General features: G+C 60.3%; 1 protein-coding gene across 1 annotated transcript; it reads right to left on the bottom strand.

Moving 5' to 3' along the window:
• Positions 1–13468: 13468 nt before the first annotated feature.
• On the bottom strand, positions 13469–18278 carry GCC1 (GRIP and coiled-coil domain containing 1). The gene is made up of 3 exons (XM_050901348.1): positions 18225–18278; positions 16348–17406; positions 13469–14999 (listed from the first exon to the last, which is right to left on the bottom strand). The coding sequence occupies exons 2-3, from the start codon at positions 17392–17394 to the stop codon at positions 13695–13697; spliced, it is 2352 nt and encodes a 783-aa protein (XP_050757305.1). The 5' UTR covers positions 17395–17406; positions 18225–18278; the 3' UTR covers positions 13469–13694.
• Positions 18279–18479: the final 201 nt, after the last annotated feature.

Below are 18479 nucleotides of genomic sequence, written 5' to 3'. Positions count from 1 at the left end.
ACCTGGTACCCACAGGAGGAAGCCCTGGGTGCTCGCACCCTCACGGCCTCATGACTTGTGTTACGCCGAAGCAAACGTCGGGTTGTGCTGTCTGGCAGTGATTCATCCCTCACATCCCACACGCGTGCACCACACCGCCCTGCCCGGAGACCCAACGAGTCATTTGCCTTCCTTGCTGCGTCTTCCTCTGTCCCAACGCATGTCGTACGGCCCCGGGGGCCAGAGGGCGTGCGCGGAGCTGGGTCGGTGCATGAGCACGCACCCTTATCTTCTGCAGTGCTCAGTAGCCGCTGGCTCATCCTCCAGTCATCTTGTAGCTCTTCCTCAACAGCCCAAACATCCTCCTTCAGGTATTATTCCTCTCGACGATGTATTTTTAGCTTTGCATTCCTCCCAAGGAGGTCAGACCATACTTCTTGCAAACCACACCCATTATCATCCTTTTCGCTTTCCTACCTAGGCTTCTACACGCCGTCCATTTTTCTCTGTATCCCCCTCATCTCCTGACAGGCTTTTCTGCTCTGCCCTGTTCCTAACTCCTGGTTCACCTGCCTGTATTAAGAGCCTGAGAACTTGTCCCTGCCCTCCCCCAGCAACGCCTGCGCTGTGCTGCTGGTAATAACCAGCTGGTAAATGACCCTGAGCCCTCACACCCTCCTCACCTCCCTTGCTGGTGGCACAGCAGTCCCAGTGGTCACCAAACGGCATGCTGCTGGGTGGCAGACGGGACACTTCCAGCAGACGCGCTGGAAGGAGCCCCTACCGAGTCAGCGCCCGGTCGGTCCGTGCTCCCACCTCCCCTGTGCGGTAGCTGCCCCATGGTCCCCTCGGTCACCCCCCGCAGCCCTCGTGGGATGTCAGCCCCTCTGCCCGCTGGTACTTGAGCCCATCTCGGCGCCGGCTCCAGCCCCAGCCTCAGCAGCTTTCGATGGCGCTCCTGGCTCTTGCCCTGAGCTATTGTCCCTGGGCTGGAGATCTCCAAAGGCTCTGGACGTGTGGGTTTGGGCTAGCTGATGGCGCGACGGCGGGGAGCACGGCCCCACCAACATCCCCCGAGGGTTTGTCTTTCCACGGGGGATGGTGCTCGAGCACTCTCAGCCCCAGAAGTAGACGAGGTATGAGGAAGCATTTGGGCTGATTTTAACTTGATGGTGGAGAAGCTGGGGCCTGGCAGGAGGCTGTGGGGGCAGAATCGTCCCCAGCGATGGCTCCTTCGTCTCCGTTGACATGGCCTTGGCCAGGAACCTTCCCCCGAGGCAGGAAGGAGGCATGAGCCCCCGGCTCACCTCCTATTTCTGTTACTTATCTGACAGCAGCAAAGCCCAGGAGCACCTCACCCATAATACCTTTATTTGTCAGCACCTTCTCCCGAGCGCTGCGGAGGAATTTGGATTGCTCTCTGGCAGAAAGCATAACACTGAAACAAGACCAAACAGAACAGAAAGGACCGCCACCTTCTCTGGGGTAGTCGCAGTTGATGTTCAGTTGCTGGAAGCTCTAGGGATTGCCAAATTGTCTGCGTGCCACCAGCCTCCTCCCACAGCACCTGAATGCTCCTGAGCCTGCAGAGCCCTGCTGCTGCCAACAGCCGAGTCGTTCGTGGTGCAGACCAGGGGCATCCTTCTTCCAGAGCGCTCCTGTCCCGTCTCCCGTGGTCCATCTCCCGTGCAGCGACTGCTCGTGGTTTTGCTGCCTGCGTGCTGCAGGCGGTGGGAAGTCGGGCTGCCTCCAGCAGCGAGGGGCTACGGGTGGGCTTCCCACCGGGGCAGAGCCGCTGCAGCCCCCCACCGCTGTCAGAAACCTGCCCAGCGCTGCCTGCGCCTTGCTCAAACCTTTCCAGGCACGACGGGCCAAGTCCAGAGAGATCCTGCCTGGCTACGGACGGGCTGCGGGGAACTGCTGGGAATGTGCAAATCCTGCCGAGGCTTTGGGCAGCCCGGAGGCACCGGGATGAAGTGGCAGCCTAGGGGATGGTCCCCAGGGACTCGTCATAGAAAGCCTTGAGGCCCCGGTGGTGCTGCAGGGAGGCTCTCTTCCCCACCGCCTCCTGACGGAAGTTTTGCCTCAGCCAGCCGTAGACCAAACTGTGCAGGAAGCCCTGGAGGGAGACGGTCAGGGCCTGCGAGAGAGAGGGCAGCGGCGAGCGTTGCCTTTACCTGCCCCTGGGCCGCCCCACGCTGCAGCAGCGCTGCAAATCCCGTGGCCCTCTCCACGCTGGAGAGGAGCCGCGTGGGATCAGCCCGTGTGAGCGCACAGGCAGGGTGACACAGGGACACGGGAGGTGGCTTTCCTCTTGGTGTGGTCAACTAAAACAAGGCGAGCAGCTGGGAAGAGCTGAGGAGCGAAACACCAACCACCCAACCAGGGGGAAGAGCCCCGGCAGAGCCGGGCTGGGACTAGGGCTGCCACCAGCAACCCGGGGCCTTTGCCCTGCGTCCGTCCGGGTGGCACCTGGTCGGGTGTCACCAGCGCAGGCTGGCAGCACCCGCGGAGCTCACCCTGCCTGGGGAGGCATCGCTCTGGTCGGCGGGACCCGTGTGCTCCCGCTCCCCTCGCCCGGCTCCTGCAGCCCTGCTGCTGCGGCACGGGGGCAGCACAGCTCTCACAGCACCCCCCCGTCCCAGGCGGGCCCCCCACCCCATCACCACTCACACGTCTGATGGGGACAGATGTCCCAGTTCTGGAGCCCAGGAAATGGGTTTTTACTTACTGTGGCAACATAGAGGACAAAGACCGAGGCAGGTTTGATGCTGGTGAAGGAGAGGAGGGTGAGGAGGAAGGCTGCGGATGGAAGACAAAAGGACAATCCTTGGTCTCCCTCTCTCTGATAACGCTTCATCCAGAGTTGCCCTCTCCAAGTGGCAAATGCCCTTCCCCTGTCACAGCCCATTTCCCATGGCACAGGGGTCTACGTAGGACAAGGACGTATGTGTACAATGAGGTCCTTCCCAAGGCGCTGCCCGAGGACCTTGGGGAACTCATTGCCACAGGTTTCTGTAAGGCTGAAAGCACAAAAGGGCCCCCAAAGGGATGAGATATTGCTTAAAAGCAGGTCCATCAAACACGATCCACCCTCCAGCTCAGGACATGCCGCTGGAAAAACCTGTCATTGTAAGGACAGGGTGGGCTAAACCAGCCGCCGGCCGGACTCAACGGTGGTGATCGGGGCTGGCTGTCCTCTCGTTCTGGGTCTGTCCAGCCACGGGGTCCTACGGACACCCGGAGGCTTTGCAGTTATTCAGTCTAAGCCTCTTGTCTTGGACCTGGGTGCTGTCTCAGCCCAGGAATAAAGGGGCTGGAGCAGGAGTTGTGGTGGCTCTTGCCTGCCAGGGCTGCGGGAGCTGCGGGGCATCCCCACTCTGACTTGCCTGGTGCCCAGCAGAGCAGGAAAACCAGCTGGAAGTAGTGAGAGACTTTGCTGACGCTGCGGATGCTCCTGCCCGCAAAGCCATCCTTCTCCAGGGTCAGCAAGGGCGCCGCAGCGTTCCTCCGGCACCAGAGCTTCACCCTGCGGTACAGGAGCTGGGCGGCGGGGAGCGGCGTCAGCCAGGGCACGCCGGCTGCTGCGGCCGGACCCTGCGCTCGCCCCGCTGTGCCGCGCCGTGCCGTGCTGCTGGCTTACCGTGCAGCAGCTGAGCACCAGCAGCAGGTACAAGAAGAAGATGATTTTCCCCTCCAGGCCCACGTCCTTCCTACCTACGTACTGAGAGGCAACGGGAAATCAGCGGGGCCACGGGCCAGCCCTGCCCCGAGCGACTCCTTCCACAGGGGCAGGGCTGAGCTGGGCCACAAGCCCCACGGCGTGGGAGCAGCCAGCACCGGGGCACTGCCGGAGCTGGGAGCTGCCCCTCTGCCTCTTCTCAAGCAGGGACACCCCTGCCCCGTCCCGCCGGCAGCATCTGCCCACACGCCACGGACCCACTGCCTTCCCAGTGTCCTCTGAGCCCACCCGGCCTTGGCAGCGTTGGGCAGCGGTGTCTGCTAGATGGGGAAAGGGAACGGTGGGAGGGACGGGCACCCGGCAGCGCTCACCTCGTAGCAGATATCCTGGGCACGGTGGATGAGGAGCAGGCAGCTGCAAGGACAGAGGATGCTGGTGGTGGTCCCCTAATCCCCCACCCCAAAGCCTTCACCACCCGGAGGTGTCCCTTGCATGCCTTGCAGGGGCTGCAGCATGCCCAAGCCCATTGGGAAGGGAGAGGGGTGCCCACCCCCGGCTCCCCCTCGGGGTCAGGGTGGCAGGACGGCGGTGTACCTGGAGCAGTAAAGGCTGTAAGTCTCGTGGGAGCGGTTGCCTTTCCACGGCACGACGGGCTCGATGGGTCTTGGCACAATGTCGGTGAGGGAGGTGCCGCGGGCGATCAGCTGCCCCAGGAGCGTGAGCGCCGGCACCAGCCTTGCAGGGAGAGGTGGAGGTGAGTGTGTCCCGTCCTGTCCCGGGCAGAGCCGGGAGGGCAGGCGTTGTGCCGCTGCCCTGCTCGGGGTGGAGAGGGGCTCGGGGCCAGTGGCTGGCACCTACCAGGCCAGGATGTAGGGCAGCCCCTGCCACGCGCTCTCCAGGCACCCGCTCCTCTCCTGCAGGGAGGAAACGGCCGGTGACCCGGGGCTGCAGGTCTCGCAGCAGCTCGAGGCTCCAGCCCCGCTCCGCCGGGATGCAGGGTGCAGGGGAAGCCACTAATGTCCCAGGGAAAGGGGCTGCCCTCGGATCCCCCCCACTGCTCCCCGGGTCCTCACAGGGCCGGAGCAGCTGTGTGTGGGAAGGGCGATGCCCGGCTGCACCACGGCTGGGGGCCACTGACCTGCAGAGCTGCCACGTGCCAGGCTCTCCAGCCGTGGACGGTGCGGTAGGCTTCGTATGCGTAGACAACCACCATCAGGAACGAGACCGCGTAGAAGGTCTGGGAGAGGAGAGGGAGAGCGGGCTCCCGCTGTGCCCAGCACCCCGAAGGCACCTTCCCCCTTCCCTCCTCGTGCTCTGCACCCTGACGTCCCACTGTCCCCCCAGCAGAGCTGTGCCAGGAGCAGCCGCGCAACAAGGGAGCGGCTCTCCGAGACACGCAGCACCAAGAGCAAATGGCCTTGTGCTGTCCCTGCGCCCACCCCGGGGAGGGGGACCGGGTGGCTTCTCTGGCTGGCGGCTTTATCAGGGCAGGCAGCTGCAGGCAGCACTGACCACCCGGGTCCATCTGTCCGTGCTAGGCTCTAGGTGGCATGAACAGGGCTCTGCCCCTGTGTCCTGTCAGCAGGCCTGCAACCGCGGTGATGGTCGCCCCGTACACTATGCAGCAAGGCAGGCCGATAGGTGCAAAGTGGAGCACAGCTGGCCCCGCGGTGCTGAGCCCCTCCAGGTCCCTGTCCCCGTGCGTGGCTGAGGCAAAGGCCCCATCGGCAGCGGGATGAGCCTGGGGGCAGGAGGGAAGTGGCACTGCCCGCTGCGGGGCAGAGAGCAGCCGGTGGAGCCGCGGGCGCTGGGTGAGTTTGGGCACGAAGGGGAGAGCACGTCTGCACCGGGGAGAGCCGTGCTCTGCTTTGCTCTGGTGCACGCGAGCGGCTGCATTCGGGTTCGCCATCCCAGAGCCGGCGGCAGGGCATGGCGGGGGCGAGAGGGATGCTGCAGGGGGGGATGCGGCGCTCGCCTCACTGGGGCTGGCCATGTTTCCCCAGGGAACCAGCCTTGGTGGCTCCGGACAGTGACAGGGGGAACAGGAGCTGTTTCTTGATAGGAGAAATAGTTCCCCACCCCGGGACTTCCCTGGGGACACTCCAGCCCGCAGACAGGTCTCAGCTGTTCCCGGCGGTATAGGAGGAGATGCCCAGCTCCCAGTGCCATCCCATGGTGCGAGCTGACCCCCCTACCGTGGCCAGCATCAGTCCGTAGGGGCAGGCAGCGTACGCCGGGATGAAGAGCGGGGCTGGCAGCAGCTGGATGGTGGCCGTGCTCAGCAGCACAGCGGCGGCCAGGAAATCTGCCAGGGCGAGGAGGAAAAGGGGGCGAAGCTGGGGGACGGGACACAGCGTTAGCTCTGGCTGGCAGCATCACCTCGGCGGCAGCAGCCTCTCCCTGGCTTTGCAGAGCTGCCACGGCCACGTCCCTCCCCGGGCCGGCCGGGAGCAGAGCTGGGACCGGCTGCTCTCCAGGAAGGCTGGTGTGAGGGTCCTGCACCTCCTGCCCCCTTTCCAGTCCCACTGTGCACTAAGCCCAGCAGCAGCGGTGCTGGCCTGGCTCTGTGTCTGGCTTAGCTGGGGCCAAAACCCGTCCCTGTGCCCCTGGGAGCCAGTGCCACTCACCTGGATGTGGCAGCATCGCCTTCGCCAGGAGGTGACAGCGAGGACCGATCCACTGCCCAGGAGGCTGGAAGAGACGAGGCTGGCGGTTAATGTCCTGGCAGAGCGGAGCTGTTGGTGCCCCAGCACGGTGGCTTCCCACTGAACCCGTCCCGGCGGGGATCCTGTGCTCAGCCTCCCCGAGACGGGCAGGGGCTGGCACAGGTACAGGGTGGGTGGGAGGGTCCCCTCCCTACAAAGGCAATGGGACCGGGCAGAGACCCAGGTTGGTGCGAGGCCAGATCCCCACGCCCCCAGTTTGGGGACCGAGCAGGCTGCCGGGTGCGGGTAAGACAAGAGGGCACGCGTGGGCAGGGCTACGGCTGCTGCCTCCCCCTGGCACCGCAGGGCCCAGCCATGGCCGAAGGGCCGGGGAGGCAGAACCCACCTCAGCAGCGAGGCCGGCAGGTAGATGCACGTCAGCACAAAGACCTGAGGGAGAGAGATTGAAAGGAGCGCGGGCTCGGGCGTCCTGCAGCGGGGCCACAGCGGGCGCCTCGGCTGCCCCATGGCACGGGAGGACGCGGAGCCCCAGGCACAGCCGGACTCGCTCCCTCGGGCATCCCTGGCCGAAGCACCGGCGGTGCCCGCGTGTCACCGCAGAGCGGGCAAAGCCGAGGAAAAAAGGTGTCTTCCCCGAGAGGCTGTGCCCCGGGGGCTGAAGCCCTTCGCTGGTGGTTGGCAAAGCGGAGGGGCCAGCGGCCGGTTCCTTGCCAGCCCCGCAGTGCTGCTGCATGGGACGGGCCGCTCAGCAGTGGCTGCACGAGGGGGTTTCCCTGCTGCATCCTCCTGAGCTTGCCTCACCGCAGCACCTGGGTTTCCCTCGCCCGGGGCTGTGGAGCACCAAGAAGTCGCGTCCCGCTCCGGGCCGTGCTGCTGAGAGCGACTCCCAGACAGCGCGGTGTGGGGCTGCTGCGGAGGAACTGGCGAGACTGCTGGAGCCGGATGGCTCCCAGCGCCCGGTGAGTCACGCAGAGACAGGGGAGCAGGAGCAGCCGTCCAGGGACTGCAAAGCCCTGGGCCGGGTGGCTGGGACCCCTTTGCTGGCAGCCGTGGCTGCCTTGTGCAGCACCCCCACAGTGCTGGCCCCCATCTCTGGTGTGAGGGAAGCCCCCTCGGCCAGGGCCCGCGGGGGAGGCCTCAGCAGGCTCTGCAGCATTTGGCAGCGGCTTTCCCAGGTCTCTGCAGCGAGTTTCCAGCATGCACACGCCTTTACCTGGTTATCCGAGAGAGCCGATAGGTGTTCCTCTTCGTTCGCCATGGCCGGGCAGCTGGGAGCCGAGAGCCTTCCCAGCTCTTCTCTGCCACCAGCACAGCCTGGGAATGGATCGGCAGCCGGCAGCGCTGGAGAGGCTGGCACCGGAGCAGCTCCCGCAGCCGCTGCCGGCTGGGCTCGCTCCACACCCCGTCTGCGCGGACACGGCCGTGGCTCTGCCTGCACGGCGCAGCCGGAGGAACCTGCCCGGCCGGGGCAGCAGGAGCTTCCCCACAGATGTGCAGGCTGCTACATGCAAGCCCTGCGAGCAGGGAGGGGATCAGCCCCTAGTGCTCGCGGAGCCCAGGAGAACACGTGGCAGCCTCCTTCACACCTCGCTCTTGCACGCTGGGGAGCGAGGACGCAGCGAGAGACACAGCTCCCCGCCGGCGCCGGGGCTGCAGACGCGAGCGTGGCCCTTCTCCGTCCCCTGCGCCTCCCGGCTGCTTGGCCCTCTGCTGCAAACCAGGATGTGCAGGCAGGGACGGACATCCCCACATCTGCTGCTACAGGCACAGGCAGACTTCTCCTTGCTAAGAGGGGAAACTGAGGTACGGGAAAAGGGTCAGCGGGGCAGAGGAAGCCTGTCCAAGGTGAGCCCCAGAGCCCCGGCCAGTGCTGAGACGGCAGACTATACCAGCGTGCTGTGGGAGGGCCACTTTGCCAACGCGAGGATGCTGGGCACGGGCAGGGCCGGGATGACAGGAGGGCTCGGTGCAGCTGCCTCTGCAGGATGTGGCCACGATGCAGCCCCACCGGTGGCTCGCAGCAGGAAGCTCGGGAGGGGAAGCCCACACGTGCATGGCAGACACTGCCAAGAGCAGCAGAAAGGCTGCTGGAGCGGGGAGAGGTGCCAGCCGGGACAGCCACCCCGCAGGCTGCCGCCACGTCAGGGAGGGCAACTGCAGCCGTGGCCCCTGACGACACAGGGGGTTCAGACACGGGTGCGAAGGAACGGGTTGCACTTTTATAGATGGGGCTGCATTCGGCAGGAGCTGGCACACAATTGCGTAGATGTGCATGAAATACTGGTAAAAACATAGCCAGCGCGGGGAAAGGGTGCTCGCGTGACACCGAGCCGAGCCGGGCTCCCCAGGGAGCAGGGCTGAGCTCGCAGCAGGGCTGAGCTCGCTGCCCCCAGTGCCGCAGCCTGCACCACCGCATCCCTCCACCCCAGGCAGCTCATCAGACCTCCTCAGAGGGAGAGGGAAGGGCTTTTCTTACACACCAGCCGCAAATATAACACACTGCTGTTTGCACGGTGCTTTGAGGGCACGGCCCCACCCGAGAGAAGGGGGTCAGACCCCCGAGGGCAGAGCGAGACCCCCTCTGCGGCGGCACGACCTCTCCCCTGACCTGCTGAGCCCGAGCAGCCTCGGGGGTGTGGGGGCAGAGAGCCGGGCAGTTCTTGGTGCCAAACTCCTCTGCATCCCCTCATAGGCACAGAAACAGGACTGAAGGTGCAGGAATGAAGCATTTGCATTCCCCTACTCACAGGGATGTCAGGAAGTCAAGGGGTTTGATAATTTTTTGATAATCCTGAAATCGAGGGTTTTCTGATAAGTCAGCAAACATCCCCCGGTACCATCCAGGCCCAGCCAAGAACCACCAGCTCCCAGCAATAACCACTCTGCTGTAAAACATTCTTCACTCAAGCGTGCCGACAAGGATCACCAAACCCCAGAAAGCCCAACCTTCTCTCTACTATGTTTGCTTTACGCTCGAACACAGCATCTCTGTCCATCACAGGCTGTCACCTAATACTGTCCCTAAGGCAGAGTGGGGGGTTCCGTACCCCGCCGTGGTGCTGCGCCTGCACCTCCAGAGAAGCTCACGTTTCCCGACGATCCAACAGCAAGAACAGGTCAAATTCACAAGCCAAAAACATTTTAGTTTTCTACATCTGTTCAAGCACAGTTTTTGCAAGACCAGAGAACGAGAACACCGCAGCCGGGCTGTGCAGTCAGCAGCCAGGGCTGGTGGCTCTGGCAGACCCCAATACCGCGGGCAAGAGGCTCTGCAGTCCGGCAAAGCGCGGCAGCACCAAGCCCTGCCGGTTGTGGCAGCGTGCCGAGGCAGGCTGGGGCAAAGTGCTGCACAAGCACACGCAAGCAACCAGCCCACGCACGGCTCACCACTTAAACCGCAGGTCACGAAACAGCGAGCAGAGTTGAGCTTCGAACAGGTTTTTTAACTTTTATTTCAGGAGTATTGGCTGAGTGAAGAGAAGAAAGAGGGAGGGACGTGGGGGAAGGTCTGAGGGATGGAGGAGGAGTAGGGAGAGGGGCTGGAGGGGAAGAGAGAAAGGAATTGCCCTGGGAGAGCTGCACAAGGTTGACGGCAATGCAGAGGACCTTGCGTTGGCAGCTCCTGGAGATGTTCCCCCGCAGCTGCCAGCTGCCTCCTTTGTAGCTGCTCCCTTTTTCCTCCATCAGGTGAGGAAATGCTCCTTAAACCCTGCTGGGCACTGCAATCCCCGTGGTTTCAGAGGCACCACTTGATTCGACCTTTCCAAACCAGAACCAGAGACTGGGCTCTTCTCAGCAGATCCCTTGACTGAGCCAACACTCATATCGTCGAGAAGCATTTCAAAGCCGAGGAGCCCAAGACCGAGCGCTCCCCGGAACAAACTCTCCAATTTCTATCTAGTTGCCTCCATCAGAGCAGCACGTGGATCCTGCGCGGGACCAACTGCCGACGCTCTCAGCCTGGCCTCTGCGCAGAGGCAATGTCCATGCCAGCACGAGGAACTGCTGACTGCTTGGCTTTGTCATCCCCTCCCAAGACCTCCAGCAGGCACAGGTTCTGCCCGGGGCATGTTTTCCCTGAGGATTTTTTGAGGAGAAACTAGCACCAAGGGTTGCATTAGCCAGAGCACTGCCCTTGCCTGCAGCAAGGTGGGATTTGTGGAGCGGACTCCAGGGAACTCGGCCACTGACAGGACAAGGACCGCCGGCACAGCACTGAGAGGGGAAAGGACTCCGTCCTGCTCAGCTGCTAAAGCTCTCCGCGCGTCCCGGGCACTTGAGTTGCAGAGGCACTCGCAGCCTCTGGCTCCCTGTGCTGAGATGCTGCGAGGCGGGGAAGGGTGCAGCGGCTGGGGAGCCCCGCTCAGCCCCTGCGGCCTCTCAGAGCCCACTTCCTCTGCGAGAAAAACAGCGGGCGCTGCGCTGGCCTCATCACGTGTGCCGGGGCACGCTCCGGTAACAGAGCGGCAGCAGCCGCAAAGCTGCAGCCGTGCAAGGACCGTGCGCTCAAGAGCGAGCAGCACATAACCTGCGCTGAGCAGCAGGGCTTGTCCGGCTGGAGCGGCGACGGCTCGTCAACCCGGCTGAGCCGGCGTGAGCTGCCAAAGGCACCGGCGCTGCCCAGAGGCACAGCAGCTCCCTCCCGAAGAGCTGCCCAGGCTGCGTGGTGCGCCAAGGCTTCCCCGGGCAGCACGGCATCGAGAGCTGCTAAATCAACCTGTTCGTTAACTCGGCTCCAGGACTCGCGAGAGGCCTGGGGATTATTAAAACAAGACTTAATGCCAGTGTTGACAAACACTTTCCCTGTACTCTGGGACTGGGAAGTTGTGCTTTAGTAGCCAAGCTTTAATTAAAAACAAAGCAGGTGCATGAAAACAAAACACAAGTGAGATTTTGCCTACGCAGATGAGAAAGCTCTAGAAGCTTCAGTAAAAGCACAGCTGGGAGGAGCCGGTTCCCAGGGCTGCAGGCAACCACCTAACAGCTCTGGAAGCAAAACGTCCCTCCCCGGTTTTAAGAGAGTAGTAACCATTCAAGTATCAGCACAAACACTTCCTGATGGGCGCTTTTCCAGGAGATCCAGCCAGCACAGCTTTTCCGGCCTCGCAGAGATGCTCCTTCCCATTTTGGAGAACTTAATGCCAACAGGCAGCACCGGACACACAATAGCTGGCACGCTCATTTTTTTTTCTCCTGACCTCGCGTACCCTTCGTTACAGAAAGCGTTGGCACCCTGCCCCAGCCCTCAGGAGCCGTTCACTGCAGCAGACAACGTTTTGGACAGAGAAACCCGCCCTGCTGACCCCGCAGAACCTCTCCCACCTGCAGAGCCCGGAGCCCCCGTGCGAGCTGCCCTGAGATACAGCAATGCCCCTCCGGCCCCGCGGATCAGCCAGGACCCAGGCTCGGCTGCGGTCGCTGAGCCCTCTCATGTCACGGGCTGCTTTCCTTGTGTGTCACTTTTCAGAGCCAGGTCACGTCCCAGGGGAGCAGGCCCCGGCAGTGCCACGGGTGCCTGCAGTGGGAGGGATGCTGCACCCTAGGGTCCCTCTCCCCGGGGGACTGGGCAACTGGTGGGTGCCCTCTAGTGGCCCCAGCACCCAGGGGATCGGCTGGGGAGATCCCCAGGGACCCAGTCTGTCCCTACAGAGAGGTGGCTGCTTCCCTTTTCTCAACCATCAACCCGGCAGGGGAGAGACAGAAGGCAACAGGGTAAAGCCAGCCACTGCCCTCGACCGGTGAAAACACGGGCTTTGGGGGTGAAACAGCACATTCCCCTTCTCCAGCCTGTCGGCTCTCAAGGCACCCAAGCGCAGAGCTCAAACAACAAAAGGAAGATCAGGTTCCTACCGCGGCAGAGGGGAGAGGGTTTCGCTCGTGCCAGCACTGGCCTCGCACGGAGCCTGCGAGCCACCCTCCCCGGCCCGGGCGCAGGAGCGGGCAGCTCCCCCCAGCACGCTCAGCACGCCGCAGCTCCGAGGCCCTGACCCTTCTCACACAGTCCACTAATATTCAAAACACACGCTCTGCTTTTAGTCTTGCAACCGTTCATAAAACGCCCATTACAGCCATCTTCCCACCGAGCCAGGGCTTCCAGCTCAGTCGTTCTGGGTCCAAGCAGCCAGGAGCCGGCAGATCCAGGGCACAGCTGCAAAACGCAGGAATGCCAGCAGGGAGCTTACAGCGGTCCACCAAAGCCAGAGGTGTTTCAAAATGTTTTGGCTTCCTTCCTGCCATGCTCACCAATTTGCAAGGAAGTTACGCAAGAACTTCAAGGTCTATGCAGCAACCGGCCAGGCCTTCATCCTCACAGTGCTTACTGCAAGCTCAGGGCACACGCTGCCCCCAGAGCTGTTACCTTCCGCCCCTCGCTGCTGCTTGCTTCTTCTATCCCAGCAGGAGCCATGCCTTGCTTCCAAAAACAACACTGAGGAACATCAAAACTTCACTGAAACCCCCAAATGCTCAGAAAATGACTGCTGAAGGGTCAGCGTGCCTATTTCAGCCTTTCCTCTGTTTGCTTTCTGCAACACCCTGGTTCCCATCTCAAACAGGGTCAGAAAGCTCAGATATCTGCTCTAAAAGAACTGCTACATAGCACCTGCTGGTTTGACACTGGTGGGGAATCGCTGCTTGCACCGCTGCAGTTCCAAGGGTTCCAACTTAAACGCTTAGGATATCTTCTCTCCTTCCTGGGAAACACCGATAGCTGCAGAGAGAACCCCTGGTCAGTGATGAGAGCACACCGTAACACGCTGTGCCGTTGGATGGTCCCCAGCGCTATGAAAAGCTGCTCTATCCACTGGTATAAATTTGGCTCTAGGTAGAAAAACCTTATGAGAGATTGCTCAAGATTTTCTGCATTTGGATGATGCTGGTAATTAAGACTCATCCTTCTCGCAGGCTTTCAGCTCTTTGTCTTATGTTATTTTAGCACCGTGTTAAGTGCTTCCCCCCGCTTTTAATCTTTTGAGTCACAAGCCTGTCTGGTGTTTGAAGATACAAGCAAGTTCCACTCTAACAGAGCTCCTCACCCTACACCTGACAGGTAGGGATTTTTTTTAAATTGTCTTTTAAAAAAAGCATCAGTATCTTCAATTTTTTTTTTTTTTTTTTTTAAATCAAGTTCCAACTCGGAGCAAATTCTCACACCGGAGAGCAAGAGAGCACTGTGATCCTACTGGAACAGTTGGCACAATTTTACTTCAAATTAGTGCTAAGAGCACTAGTTTAAGCCCAATTCTTTGCTGAAAGCTCCCTGCTCCATCGAATGGTTGGAAAGAGGTTACACCACAAGTGAAGTGGTCTTCGTTAATAATCAGAAACATGTTACTACGCAAAAGCAGTTAGGAATAAAAGCTACCATCTCATCTCTTCCCAGAAAGCCACCAGCTGCTGTAAGCCGACTGTTTTGTAATAGTTTGCTTTTCTTCTGGGCTGAAATGCAGAATAGTCAATATGGCAGTTAGAGTCTGCTGGCGCCCAAGAGAATCTGGCAGTGTCAAAAATCTATAGACAATGTTCTTGAGGTATTCCAGGTTGGCTCCCTCTCTGCTCTTGTCTCTGAAGTTCTTCTCGATTTTGCTTTGAAGTGCGGCTACCTGTTCCCGGTGCTTCTCCTCCTCAACCAAGATTTTCTCCTGGAGCTGGTGAACTTGCATTTCCAGCTTGTGCTTCTGCTTCCTCAGCGCTACAATTTCCACTTCTTTGCGAGCCAGCTGCTCTGCGTACAAGAAGAAGGTGGGCTCACTGGTGGCGGAGAGATGAAGAGCCTGGGGGAGAATCTCTGAGGCATCGTTACCTGGTGAGTCATTGCTAGTAGCGTCAGTCCCTGACGCTAGGTAGTTTTTGGATCCTTGGAGCCCGTAAGGCAACGTGACAGATCTCAGCTGCTCCAGCTCTTGGTCCTTTTCCGCCAGCACCGCCAGTGCTCGGTCCCGCTGTTTGTGCATCTCCTCCTCCAGCTTCAGCGCCCGTTCCCTGTAGTCCAGCTGGCATCGCTCCAGTTCCTGCCTGTGCATTTGCTGCAGCTGGGACAACTCCTGCTTCTTGGCTTCCATGTCTTGCTGGTGCTGCTTCTCCATTTCATCAGAGGACAGCTGAAGCGCAACGTATTTCTCTTTCAGGTCAGCCAGCTGCTCGTGAGCTTCCTCCAGTTCTTTAGCCAGATTGCCGTCTTTGGCCGACTTGTTCTTCAGAACCACTTGTGCCCTCATCTTGTACCTTTCAAACTCTTCCTTCAGCTGCTTCAGCTCCTGCTGATAGTACAAAGCAGTGGCCTTCTCGCCGTCCCCAGCCTCAGTGCCCTTTGGCAGCTCCAGCTCACACAGCTTCTCGATGTCCAGAGCGGGTTGACTCTTCTTAGCTGCTGCCTGCAAGAGCTTTTTCAGCTTCTCCATTTTATCCTTTAGAACGTTAACATCAAGATTGGCTTCTTCTATGTGAATATCAACAGGGGACCGGCTGGAGGCTGCGATGGCCAGGGTTTTGTTCTCCAGGTCCAACTGTACGATGCGGTCCTTTAGCTTCTGAATGATCACTTGGTCTTTCTGCTTGGCTTTTTCGTAAGTGCCAAGTAGTTCTGACACTTCGGAGACTTGGCCCTCCAAGTCGGCCACTCGCCGCTCCTCCATCTGGGCGTGCTGGCGGAGCTGCTCCTCTGCCTGCGCAGTCTGAGAGCAGAGAGACACGGCAGGGTTAGATTAGCTCAACACTCTGGGCAGGAGGTCTGCAGTTTACACGGGGGCTTAATTCTGCTCTGCTGAACTCCAAACAAGTGCGGGGCCATCCTTTCCCCTAGGATCCTACACAAGCCACCACACTGACTTGCCTTTTTGGATATTTGTTTGTTTGGGATAAAATAAAACTAAAAGCATTTCTGGTTTTGTTCCCTGCTCCGCAGAGTTCCTGTTACCAGCATTATCTGCATTGCTGTAGGTGTGCGGGGGGGTGGGAAGCAGCAAACTCACGTCACAATCTGCTACAGGATTTTTTCAAAACGTGCGTGTGCTCTAAAGCTTTCGCACACCTAACTGCGATTTACTTAAATCCTATGCTTTGTTGCACTGATATTAATATAATTCAGTGGTTTCTGAGTGGCTACAGCAAACACCTGGTGTTCACGGTTTTACAGCTATCGAGATCCGACTGACTAATAAGTACTCTGGACAATGGCAGCACTTGACAATCACCACTGTGAACTAAAACACAGCCAGAGTCAGGTCACCTTCACCTCTGTCAGAGAGAAGCTGTTAGAGACCACTTCTAAAAAAAAGGCAAATTGCATTAAACCAGCCTGATGCTTCAGATCAGAAAGAACAAAACTTGTTCCGGAGTGCAAGGAGACGAGGAAGATCCCATTCCAGAGTGTTTCCAGATGCAAATTCGGTTACTGGTGCCAACCCCCCGATGCCAACCCCTGAGCACGTTGCCCCACAACCCGCAGAGTTACACAGGTTCCTCTTTTCCACCACATCCCTCTTTCTAGCTCTTTGCTCTCCCCCTGCACGCACACAGGCTAGAGCCTTTCTCCTGCATTCACCTTTCTTCTTTCCCTAGAGTGCGCCGAGTTTCACTGAGGAAGGTTAGTTTTTATGAGCTCCTGTAATTGTACCTTGCGTTGCACTTACATACTTTACAGAGGCAAAAGCACACTCATCGCCATAGTGGGGCAGAGGAAAGGTCTCCCCTCCCAAGCTCGGCCACGTGACCAGACGGTAACGTCTTCAGAATCAAATGACACTGCGGAGGACAGTCACCGTGTAATCACCTCAAAGGTCGCTCCCAAATCCAACGGTCACCACCCCCTGATTAATCACTTACACGCTGTATCACAAACAGCTTTTATTTTCCTCCAGGACTATCATCCCATCAATCAAAGCCACGATGCTCTCACCTATTTCAAACCTCTTGGACTCTGCGGGACTGGGAAGGAGAATTTGTGCTCCTCCAGCCTCAAACCCTGCCCCAATCGCTGCCGATACATCCCACAGAGTGGGCTGCTCCAAGGCAAGGAATTACCTTCTTCATCTCTTGCAACAGCTGCACCTGGAAGTGGTTCTTAAGGCTGGCCATCTCCTCCTGCAGATCCTGTATCCGGGGGTCTGGCTTGTTGTTCTCCTCCTGAACAGCCTGCAGCGCTCTCTTCAGGTCTTCCACCTCCTGGCTCAGCTGCTTGATCTGCAGCTCATACCCCTCGGCGCGGTCAGCCATGCACGCCCTCCCAGCCAACACCTCCCTGGTCTCCTCCAGCTTCAGCTCTGCATCCTGGCGCAAAGTCCTCTCGTTCTGCAGCAGCTTCTGTAGCTCTCGCAGCATAACAGCGTGGTCACTCTGTTCCTGGGCTCGGTCGTGCTGCTGCGTGATCAGACGGGCTTTGGTCTCGGCTAGCTGTTCCTGGACAGACTTCAGGTCCGTCTCCAACTTCTCTGTTTCATCCTCTGCTTTCTTAATGGCGTCATCCAGGTCCTGCTTCATCTTCTTCTTGTCTGCTTGGTACGAGGCTTCCATGCGGGACTTCTCCTGCGTGACTGTTGACAGAGCACTGGTCAGAGTGGCCAGCTGGGTCTTCAGCTGGAGCACTCTTTTATCAGCCTCGCTAGCAGCAGATGACACATCCCCACTGCTCGTGCTGATGCCGCTCTCTGAACCGCTCGTCTCTTCTGATTTAAGAGAGGAAGCGGCGGCGGTGGGCTTATCATCCTCAGGCCCTGGTTCACCCTTGGTACTGGCCAGGCTGGCAGCAGTGTCCGCACTGGTAGCCGTCCCCACGCTATCTTCGCTGTGAACCGAGCTCCTGTCATCAGCAGAATCGGCAAAGGAAGAGCTGGAGCTCGCCACAGACGCAGGCTGAGCGCCGCTCAAGCCAAGATCTGCCTCGTGAGACACGGACAATACTTTCAAGCTGGCTTCCAAGGCTTCCTTCTCTTTGAGCAGGCTCTTGTAGGCTCTGACGACATCCTTCAGCCGAACCTGGTACTGAAGAAGCTGCTTCTTCTGCGATTCAATAGTCTCTAGAAGATCTTTTTTACTCGGGCCACCTCCAAAGTTCATGCCAAACTTCTCCATGACTCACGCAACCTGAAAGGAGAAAAACAGCACAAAGGCTAAACGAGCAGCAAAGACACGTTCGCGATCGGCAGGAGGACGCAGCTAAGCAGGACCACCATCCTGCATCCCCCCCCCCCCAGGACACCACACGGTTAACGACTCTGCAACCCATCCGTCACCATGCACCGAACCCTGCAAAGCCCCAGGGGCCGCAGGGCTCCGCGCACAGGTCCTGCTCTGAGGAGAAACACACTCTCCTGCTACGACTGGGATGCCTCGAGCTCCTCAGCCAGAGAAAACGCTTTAACGCCTCATACAGCGATATCTGCCCCTGCAGCCGCTCCCCCTCAGGTCAGTCGGGGGGGGGTTTTTACACCTATAAACGGCTCGATTTTTACTTTTCAAGAGAAACAGCCCCTCTGCCTGTCCCTTGGCAGCACAGCTGCCTGCTGTGAAGGTAATCCAACCGCTGCCAGCTCCGGGTGGGGGGGCCCCAGCTCTCGGGGGTCCCCGTGGCCTTCTGCAGAAGGGCCACGGGGACCCCCGAGAGCTGGGGCCCCCCACCCGGAGCTGGCAGAAGGCCACGGGGACCCCCGAGAGCTGGGGCCCCCCACCCGGAGCTAGCAGAAGGCCACAGGGACCCCCGAGAGCTGGAGCCCCCCCACCCGGAGCTGGCAGAAGGCCATGGAGACCCCGAGAGCTGGGGCCCCCCCACCCGGAGCTAGCAGAAGGCCATGGAGACCCCCGAGAGCTGGGGCCCCCCCACCCGGAGCTGGCACAAGGCCGGGGGGGGGGTGGGGGGGGGTGTGTGTCTCCATGGCGACCCCCCCCACCGCCGCAGGCCTTACCTCCGGGCCGGCACGCCGCTGCGCACGCGCAGGCCGCCGCGCGCCGCTTCCGCCGGACCGCCCCCTGCCGCCGACGCGCACTGCGCACTGCGCGAGGGCAGGGCTGCAGGCCCGCGGGAAGGGGTGTGGCCAACGGGGCGGGGTTATAAATGGTGAGGGCGGGGGCAGGCGTCAGAGGGCGGGGCGGAAGGGGCGGGGCTCCCCAGCAGGGCGGGGCGATGCGGAGGTCCCCGCGAGGTGTAGCGCCCCGGGCGG

The sequence above is a fragment of the Gymnogyps californianus genome, chromosome 1 (genome assembly GCF_018139145.2).
Source record: "Gymnogyps californianus isolate 813 chromosome 1, ASM1813914v2, whole genome shotgun sequence".
Lineage (NCBI taxonomy): Eukaryota > Metazoa > Chordata > Aves > Accipitriformes > Cathartidae > Gymnogyps > Gymnogyps californianus.
The sequence above is the reverse complement of the archived record's forward strand: the minus strand, read 5'-3'. Positions and strand labels throughout refer to the sequence as shown.

What these genes read in the sequence shown, in the direction of transcription:
- GCC1 (XM_050901348.1), bottom strand. Translation starts at nt 17,394, where the DNA reads ATGGAGAAGTTTGGCATGAACTTTGGAGGTGGCCCGAGTAAAAAAGAT. An exon ending in TGTTGCAAGAGATGAAGAAG is followed by an intron (nt 15,000 to 16,347) that starts GTAATTCCTTGC and finishes CTCTGCTCTCAG; the next exon opens with ACTGCGCAGGCAGAGGAGCA.